The sequence below is a fragment of the Ambystoma mexicanum genome, chromosome 11, assembly GCF_040938575.1.
Source record: "Ambystoma mexicanum isolate Mex_15411 chromosome 11, UKY_AmexF1_1, whole genome shotgun sequence".
NCBI lineage: Eukaryota > Metazoa > Chordata > Amphibia > Caudata > Ambystomatidae > Ambystoma > Ambystoma mexicanum.
The window spans coordinates 58957378-58967937 of NC_090934.1; the positions used below are offsets into that span (position 1 = coordinate 58957378).

General features: G+C 47.7%; 1 protein-coding gene across 1 annotated transcript; it reads right to left on the minus strand.

Moving 5' to 3' along the window:
- Positions 1–207: 207 nt before the first annotated feature.
- Positions 208–1791, minus strand: LOC138504913 (streptococcal hemagglutinin-like). The gene has a single exon (XM_069625315.1). The coding sequence runs from the start codon at positions 1789–1791 to the stop codon at positions 208–210; it is 1584 nt and encodes a 527-aa protein (XP_069481416.1).
- Between the last annotated feature and the right edge of the window lie 8769 nt (positions 1792–10560).

Consider the following 10560-nt stretch of genomic DNA (forward strand, 5'->3'; position numbering starts at 1 on the left):
CCCTTTTAAAGGTAGACACCAGAATGAAGGTGGGCTCTGCTTACTAGGAAGAGTGCTAGACTGCTTCCCTCCTTAGCTGTTGCCTTTGATATCTGGGATGCCCAGAAATTCCTTAATGCCCGCCATCATTTTACTAGAGGCAAATATAGGGCAGGCAACTGCTTTCCGCTGTGTGTCAGTATCCAAGAGGTCGGCCCATAGGTGAGTCTAGTGCACCTCAACCAGAGCATTGCCTGATGCAACAGTAGGCACCTCCACCAGAGCACTGCTTAATGCCGCAGTAGGCACCTCAACCAGAGCATTGCCTGATGCAGCAGTAGGCACCTCAACCAGAGCACTGCTTAATGCCGCAGTAGGCACCTCCACCAGAGCACCGATTAATGCCGCAGAAGGCAACTCAACCAGAGCATTGCTTGATGCAGCAGTAGGCACCTCAACCAGAGCACTGCTTAATGCCGCAGTAGGCACCTCCACCAGAGTATTGCTTAATGCCGCAGTAGGCACCTCAACCAGAGCACTGCTTAATGCCGCAGTAGGCACCTCCACCAGAGCACTGATAAATGCCGCAGTAGGCACCTCAACCAGAGCACTGCTTAATGCCGCAGTAGGCACCTCCACCAGAGCACCGATTAATGCCGCAGTAGGCACCTCAACCAGAGCACTGCTTAATGCCGCAGTAGGCACCCCCACCAGAGCACCGATTAATGCCGCAGAAGGCAACTCAACCAGAGCACTGCCTGATGCAGCAGTAGGCACCTCCACCAGAGCATTGCCTGATGGAGCAGTAGGCACCTCAACCAGAGCATTGCCTGATGCAGCAGTAGGCACCTCAACCAGAGCATTGCTTAATGCCGCAGTAGGCACCTCAACCAGAGCACTGCTTAATGCCGCAGTAGGCACCTCCACCAGAGCACTGCCTGATGCAGCAGTAGGCACCTCCACCAGAGCACTGCCTGATGCAGCAGTAGGCACCTCCACCAGAGCACTGCTTAATGCCGCAGTAGGCACCTCCACCAGAGCACTGCCTGATGCAGCAGTAGGCACCTCCACCAGAGCACTGCCTGATGCTGCAGTAGGCACCTCCACCAGAGCACTGCCTGATGCAGCAGTAGGCACCTCCACCAGAGCACTGCCTGATGCCGCAGTAGGCACCTCCACCAGAGCACTGCCTGATGCCGCAGTAGGCACCTCCACCAGAGCACTGCCTGATGCAGCAGTAGGCACCTCCACCAGAGCACTGCCTGATGCAGCAGTAGGCACCTCCACCAGAGCATTGCCTGATGGAGCAGTAGGCACCTCAACCAGAGCATTGCCTGATGCAGCAGTAGGCACCTCAACCAGAGCATTGCTTAATGCCGCAGTAGGCACCTCAACCAGAGCACTGCTTAATGCCGCAGTAGGCACCTCAACCAGAGCACTGCTTAATGCCGCAGTAGACACCTCCACCAGAGCACTGCCTGATGCAGCAGTAGGCACCTCCACCAGAGCACTGCTTAATGCCGCAGTAGGCACCTCCACCAGAGCACTGCCTGATGCCGCAGTAGGCACCTCCACCAGAGCACTGCCTGATGCCGCAGTAGGCACCTCCACCAGAGCACTGCTTAATGCCGCAGTAGGCATCTCCACCAGAGCACTGCCTGATGCAGCAGGAGGTGTCAGCACAGGTGCAGGAGGCAGAGGTGGAAGTGAAGGTAGTAGAGCAACTGGTGGCGCCACCAGCAGAACTCCACAAATAGGGGTAGGCATCAAATGAACTGGACAAGACCCAATGTTAGCTGCTGAGGTGATCATCACTGCAGCCATTGCAGCTCGGATGGCGCTGGTGTGTTTATTGAGGTCCTGGAAATGGCATTGCATTCATGTTGCAAGGAAGTAGTCCTCACTCGATGGCTGGGAGGGGAGATGTGCTGATGGGTTCCAAGGCTGGGAAGTGTAACCCAACTTCACCTGAGCAGCAGCTGTTCAGGACAATTTTACAAACCACCTCGTTTTATGGATATGGGCAACCCCAATTTAATGGACTAAAAATATGACACTCCCACTGTTTGGCACAAGAAACAAATAGTTTTGCAATAATATTTTTTTTAAAATTTAAAATATAGAATGAGGCCATTCACAGGAGCTGCCACTCTGAATATACACGGGAATTACTCCTAAAACTCTACTGGTAAATACAAGCTCACAATTCAATTCATGCCAAAAAACCACAGCTTGCCTAGATTTCTTTTTCTATCACAACTGAATAAACAATGCAGGATTGAAATGGCATCACCTATTCAAGACAAAAACCCACCCTTAAATCAACAGGCGACTGTTTGAGCTCTGACAAAAGCAACAATTAAAATAGCATTTAAAGAACTTTGCATCTTAACATGTTGGAAGAGAATGGGTCATGTTAATTTGAGAATATCACAAATACTGATTGGGGCAAATCAAAAGTGTAAAAGTACTTACAAATCAACAAGAATTGGCCGCAGATGTAAAATTAAAAACGTTTGAAAATGGTTGGATTCTAAATAATGCCTTATTTGACAGGGCTAATGAAAGGGAGAATCGGACTCCCTCACAGGTCTGTGCTGATCAAATTCCCTCAACCACATCCCCTTTTCAACTATAAGGACGTTTATTTACATGAAGCCTTTCATAGGGTATTCGATCTAATGATCGCTTGCTGATCACTCGCAGTTCACATGTCTGCTGCACCCTTGCTGATCACTCGCAGTTCACATGTCTGCTGCACCCTTGCTGATCACTCGGAGTGCACATGTCTGCTGCACCCTTGCTGATCACTCGGAGTTCACATGTCTGCTGCACCCTTGCTGATCACTCGGAGTGCACATGTCTGCTGCACCCTTGCTGATCACTCGCAGTTCACATGTCTGCTGCACCCTTGCTGATCACTCGGAGTGCACATGTCTGCTGCACCCTTGCTGATCACTCAGAGTTCACATGTCTGCTGCACCCTTGCTGATCACTCGGAGTGCACATGTCTGCTGCACCCTTGCTGATCACTCGCAGTTCACATGTCTGCTGTACCCTTGCTGATCACTCAGAGTGCACATGTCTGCTGCACCCTTGCTGATCACTCGGAGTTCACATGTCTGCTGCATCCTTGCTGATCACTCGGAGTTCACATGTCTGCTACACCCTTGCTGATCACTCGGAGTTCACATGTCTGCTGCACCCTTGCTGATCACTCGGAGTGCACATGTCTGCTGCACCCTTGCTGGTCACACGGAGTTCATACGTCTGCTGCACCATTGCTGATCACTCAGAGATTACATGCTGCTGCACCCTTGCTGATCACTCAGATATTACATGCTGCTGCACCCTTGCTGATCACTCGGAGATTACATGCTGCTGCACCCTTGCTGATCACTCAGTGTTCACAGGTCTGCTACACACTTGCTGATCGCTCAGAGTTCACAAGCCTGCTGCACCATTGCTGATCACTCAGAGATTACATGCTGCTGCCCCCTTGCTGATCACTCAGAGATGACATGCTGCTGCACCCTTGCTGATCACACAGAGATTACATGCTGCTGCACCCTTGCTGATCACTCAGAGTTCACAGGTCTGCTGCACCCTTGCTGATCACTCAGAGTTCACATGTCTGCTACACCCTTGCTGATCACTCGGAGTGCACATGTCTGCTGCACCCTTGCTGATCACTCGGAGTTCACATGTCTGATGTACCCTTGCTGATCACTCAGAGTTCACAAGTCTGCTACACCCTTGCTGATCACTCAGAGATCTGCTACACCCTTCCTGATCACTCAGAGTTCTCAGGTCTGCTACACCCTTGCTGATCACTCAGAGTTCACATGTCTGCTGCACCCTTGCTGATCACTCAGAGTTCACATGTCGTCTGCTACACCTCAGAGTTCACATGTCTGCTACACCCTTGCTGATCACTCAGAGTTCACATGTCTCCTGCACCCTTGCTGATCACTCCGAGTTCACAGGTCTGCTGCACCCTTGCTGATCACTCAGAGATCTGCTACACCCTTGCTGATCACTCAGAGTTCACAGGTCTGCTACACCCTTGCTGATCACTCAGAGTTCACATGTCTGCTAGACCCTTGCTGATCACTCAGAGTTCACAGGTCTGCTACACCCTTGCTGATCACTCAGAGTTCACATGTCTGCTAGACCCTTGCTGATCACTCAGAGTTCACAGGTCTGCTGCACCCTTTCTGATCACTCAGAGTTCACAGGCCTGCTACACCCTTGCTGATCACTAGGGAGTTCTCAGGTCTGCTACACCCTTGCTGATCACTCGGAGTTCTCAGGTCTGCTACACCCTTGCTGATCACTCGGAGTTCTCAGGTCTGCTACACCCTTGCTGATCACTCAGGGTTCACATGTCTGCTACACCTTTGCTGATCACTGAGTTCACATGTCTGCTACACCCTTGCTGATCCCTCAGAGTTCACATGTCTGCTGCACCCTTGCTGATCACTGAGTTCACATGTCTGCTACACCCTTGCTGATCCCTCAGAGTTCACATGTCGTCTGCTACACCGCAGAGTTCACGTGTCTGCTACACCCTTGCTGATCATTCAGAGTTCAGATGCCTGCTACACCCTTGCTGATCACTCAGAGTTCACAGGTCTGCTATGCCCTTGCTGATCACTCAGAGTTCACAGGTCTGCTGCACACTTGCTGATCACTCAGATTCACGTGTCTGCTACACCCTTGCTGATCACTCAGGGTTCACATGTCTGCTACATCCTTGCTGATCACTCAGAGTTCACAGGTCTGCAGCACCCTTGCTGATCACTCAGAGTTCACAGGTCTGCTGCACCCTTGCTGATCACTCAGAGTTCACAGGTCTGCTACGCCCTTGCTGATCACTCAGAGTTCACAGGTCTGCTGCACACTTGCTGATCACTCAGATTCACATGTCTGCTACACCCTTGGGCTCTGCGGGGGCTGGAGATTTGTTGTATTAATTTCTAATCAGCAGAGGTACATTTCCCCAGCGCTATATTTTGGATAGTATAGGCATGTAACTTTAAATATACTTTTATAGGGCTCAGTTCACATATGTTTTGAATTTCTTTAATGGACACAAGTCAGTAGGGCTCTGGCAGACTGGTCAATCTGTGTGACTTCCTTGGCACCTTTCTCCCCTCTGTGTGGGACATCAGCAGTGGGCACTGGGAACCAAGTTCACTTGTGGGCACGGTTCCTCCCATCTGGATTGGGCCTTGATCCGTTGTCTTCCTTGTTGGTATCTGTCTGCGTCACTTGCACTAAGTCTCTTAAAAATCTTACTCATAGAATCTGAGAAGTGGGGTTTATGAGGCAATGACAACACAACCCCATCAGACAAATGGTAGTAACGTTATGACCCTTGGAAGGTGCGTTTAGTAGGATAGCATTACACCAGAATAAGTCAGAGTCCAAATAACTGGTCAAACTCAAGAAAATGGCAAGTTACTGTTTTATTAACAATTATCTAAAACAGGGAGGTTACAACAAACTTCAACAGACGTACGCTCAGTCTCTCAATGATCTCCACAAATAATACAATCCTTACACTCATTATTCTTCAGAATGATGTCATATTACGTGGTAATAATGAAAAACCTATCAATGGTCCGGATTGTTTAAGGGAAATATTTAGATATACAATTGTATAAGAGGTAAGATTGTTATTGACCGTCCGACATCAGGTGGACAACTTATGCCTACCTCTAAAAACATGTACTCTCAGAAACATCTCATACACAGAGTGTTTCATTGGTTTCACAAACTATAAGGTCCTTTGTTATCTGGACTACAACATTTGGTTGGCACGCTTGTCTGGAACATTCGGTTCATTTAGCAACACTTAAGCCAAAACCCAGGTTTAGATAGGACACAGAGCTACCTCACCCTCCAATTAGCCTTGCATCTCTCATCACCCATGCCTTCTGCCATGCAATTGTCTTTGTAATTGGTCTTGCAGAGTATTCTTGTCCGCAGAATTCAACGGGAGTAAGGGCACTCGCTATCATGAAACACTTGTGTATAGGCGCATTATAAATGCCATATCATATCATATCATGCCTGGAACTTCAAGTTCAAGCCCTATTTCCAGCTTCAGCTCAAGTGACAAGAGACCAGGATTCTGTTCATTTTACAAGCTTAATATGTCCCAGGCCTACCAGATATAGACGTACCATATGACCATAGGCCTTCCAGAATCAGGCCAGTACAGGATCCCAGGCCTACTAGAGATAGACCTACTGTATTACTGTATGAACATAAGCCCTCCAGAATCAGGCCAGTACAGGATTCCCTAGCTGAATGGGCATTGCAATGAATGTAGCAGGGTTCAGCGGGCGCCATTCCAAGATGGCCGCCCGACATCAGCAGCTTGCCTACTTCCTGGTTTAGGCACTTCCAGGCTGCCAACTCCCCTCATTGGCTGATTTGCATTATATTCGGACCAATCTTTAAGCCGGCAGGCGTAAGCCGGCCTCCAGCACCAAGGCCTGCACTAAGGCCTCTTACCGTGTTGCAGCCTGTCCACGCCTTCCCAGCCGTCGGCCGGTCCCTCTGCATGATGGACCCCCCTCAAGAACTTTCTACAAGGTAATCTTTAAATGCTATCCTCTAAGAGAGTGTGCCCATTCAGTACATATCAACCGTGGTACCCACCAACCAGCCCTGCATGTACCCTATGAGCTGCCTAGTCCATTGTACTAGTACGCTCTTCCAAGCACATACTAGCCAGCGCATTGCCTCACTGTATTGCAACTCTTGCCCTCTCCTGCCGTACGCTCCTTACTGCCCTAAAATATCTGCATATAACAACCTCTTCTGTTAAGTCGTACACTCCCGCCCTCCCATTACCTGACCCTTGCAAGCCCAGGCATATCTGACTGTGCGCTATACTCCATGTCGCATACCTACAACATGTACATGGTATTAAGTTCACTTTATTTACAATGTTAACACCGGGAAGCCGTCCTGCATATCTCGACCTCTATCAATTGTGCACATCCACATAGACTAACAATACTCCTAGACGCTCTCAAGATATATATTGCTTCTGTCATTGTTGGAATTGAAATGATATTATGCCTCCTATCGCAGTATTTGAATGTGTGTTGGCCTACGCCAAGTTGTCTAAAATATCATGTAAATAGACTCCGCTGCAAGGTCTTGACCTTAACGAAAAGTTATGTAAGTCGCCATCTTGGATTTAGCCGCCATTTTAGGTTCTCTTGTAATGTGGAAGTCACCCTGAACATCAAAATGGAGGCCGAATGACATTCTGAGTGAGATTCTGGCCGTTGTGACCTCCGCACACATGAATAATTAATATGCCTGCAGGCCACTTGTCGGGGTCGCGAACTAAGACCTTGTCATATCCCTGACCTATGTGTAAATGAACAACTGTATCAGCGGAACTGATCAAAATGCATACATTATGGGATTGACCTGGCAAGGAACCCTAGGCCTGGTCCCAAGAATGGTTAACCCGCGAGGGGGTTGGCCAGGGCTGAATAAAGAATATAAAAGCCCAAGTATTCCAATGTACGGTCTCTCTACTAATGCATCGAACCTTCGTTGAAGTTCGTTACGTTACTCTGAGAGCCGAATAGCTATCCGTTTGTCAATTGACTTTTGGTAACTGTTGTAGCTTTTAAATAAAGCACTTGTATGTTCTTTGTAACCTGTGTTGATGTGTTTACTTTGGGCTTCCCAGCCTCATATCAATTTCTATGTTTTCACAGTTGGCGCCCGAACAGGGACCCTCAAGATTGATGCCGGATCATTGAAGGTTGACGCAGACTATCGAACCGGGATCGGACGGTGTGATTCTGCGGGCCCGACCGAACGAGACACGATACCTCGGCAGCGCTGCACGATCCGATCCTTGGACGATAGTCGTGTGGTCTGACATGGCATCTTGACGAGGGTCCATTTTTGAGGCGGGCAGATTTGTCGAAACCACCAAACACAAGGTAAAATTCGTTAGGTAAGTTCTTGATAAACCGTACGGTCCTCCTTAGGTTTGGTCAGGTGCAGTCGTGACCCGGCTCTTAATTTAACCCTGACAATTTGAATTTGGCGTATTGTATCTGCAGACACAATTATTGACCAGGTAACACCAATTTTTTGTGAAATGCCTCGGAAATTGTCTAGCTGCTTTAGGGCTCTGTTCCGCAGCGATCGACAATCTTTGGAATTTAGCCGCCCGGCACCACAGGAGGGGTCGCCGGCATGTACTATGTACTGTAAGTATGGCATTGGTAGTATAGTATTTAATGATATTTGGCACAGACAGACCAGACATGCCTCCGAATTTCAGTGGCCAATCAACGGTAGTTTTGAGATCCCCCGTATTGAATACCTAGAATCAGTCTTGCTAAAAAAGAAGGCTAGACCCGCAGCCTTTGATGTTCTACAGAATTGGAAAAAAGAAGCGTTACAGCAGCTTAAAAGTAGGGACAAACATGCACGCCGTCATAAAACAAACGCCGAAAAAGCGTTGTTATATGATAAAGAAAAACATTCAGAATCAGTTTAAAATATGGATAGGGCTTTTTCACTTGGAATCCAAAAAATTTACCCCTCTAAAGATTTCCATGTTTCCGAAGAATTTATTGAGAAATTGTTAAACGAACGCAGGCCTGGTGCCTCTGCGCCACCTCCGTATGTTCCTATTTTGGGCGCTCTGCCCATTCCTGCTGTTGTTCCTGCTGTTATTCCTGTTCCCCCTGTACAACCTATTGTTCCTAGTCCTCTAGTTGTTGTTCCTCCACCTATCGCACCGCCCCTTCTTTCTGTACCGATAGTTGCACCTTTATTAAATTTACCTGCACCTCCGCTCCCGAGTGGTCCCGTATTGACTGAAGTTGATCCAGGTGCAGGATCAAAGATCGTCACTCGTAATACTGTTTCTGTAGATAAGAAACAGGAATTGTTTGCATGGGCTAAGCACTGTATGGAGAAAGGTGATCAAGTTAATGTTTTTTCCACATTATCTAATTTGAATAGTTTTCCCAAGAAAAATGTTTTTATCGAAGGTTTGGGGACTCATTTATGTGTGATGTGGGGTAGATTACAAAATTCGGATCTTCCACAAGGAGTGAGAGATCTGAATGCTTTGGCACTTTCGAGGGACACAGAGCAGAAAGTATATGGGCATGTTGAAAAATTGTTTGAGTATAGGAAAGACTTTGAAAAGTCACGAGATGAGGATGACGAAGACGATAGAATATATGTACAGAAACGGTTCCTTCCGTGTCGTAGATCGGCACCTGAGGAAATACGAATTTGTACCAAAGATGCGATTCGATGGATCTCGGATTCATCGATTCCGCCAGATGAAGTATATGACACGTATAGTCAGTATACAGTAGAAATGCAAAGAAATGTAATTCAGGTAATGGTACAGTACCTGCAAGAAGAATGTGTAGGAAGGAAGGTTAGTTGCCCCATAGAATTATTGGGGATTTGTAAAAGGGATTTTTTGCCCGACACTTCTTCAGCTGCCTTAGCGCTCGACCTGGCTCTGTTACTTAGTAAGCGGCCGGAGGTACCTATATCTCAGTTGCCTATGAGAGAGGTTCCTCCGACCTTTGTCCCAAAAGTTGAGATCCCCGCCGACGCTGGGACTGGTGCCCCCGCTGTGGATATCCCTGCACATTATGTATCACAATTCGTTCACGTCCCGTTTTCACGACAGGAAGTGAACACTATTAGGCAATCAGTTCCCGATATCAGGAAAAACCTGACAGGGTTTTACAAAGAAATAGAGTCCGTTCTGCAGTCCTCTGTGTTCACCTTAAGTGACATTGACTTGCTATTTCCTGTACTCCTACCCGTAGATGTATGGAAACAGGTTCGGACAATAGACGATGTGCCAGGGTTGGGAGATACGTGGGCTAATATGATTAGGATTGATGGGGAAAGACCAGCTGGTGAGAAACCACCACAGGTAATACTTACTTTGCCTGATAGAATTGTCGCAAAATTAAAAGCTATAATTCCAGAGAAAATAATGATTTGGGACAAGCTTACGGCCTGTGTTCAAGGAAAAACTGAAGGCGCCACCGAATTCTTTAACAGATTTGAGCAGGTATTTTATGACTTCAGTGGACAGGATTTGGGTACAGAGTCTGGGAAAAGGTTGTTTGTGGACAAATTTGTACGTGGATTGTTGCCTGACATCCAGTCACAGATTATGTCCTTTGAGAGCGCTTGGCAGGCAAAATCTCAATCTGAGGTTTTGCACATTGCTCAGTATTATGAGAACCGTGTTAATAATGAGAAGGACAAAATTGAAAAAAGGAAAGGAGATTTGAAAACCAAAGTATTATTACAACAAATTGTTAGAAACCCCAGAGTAGGCACGACACAGACCAGAGGTCAGTATGTCCCAAAAGGAAATGCTCCTTTGGGTCCTGTGAATATTAATCAATGTGCTTATTGCCGCCAGGAAGGTCATTGGCAAGCACAGTGCCCCGTCCTTCGACAAAGGTCAAACAGTGCGTTTGGGAGTATGGGTAGACGACCTAGGGGCCGCCCTGGAGCTGGGGGCCCTGATAGAGGTCA

Coding starts and splice junctions, on each gene's coding strand:
- LOC138504913 (XM_069625315.1), bottom strand. CDS start 1,791: ATGATCACCTCAGCAGCTAACATTGGGTCTTGTCCAGTTCATTTGATG.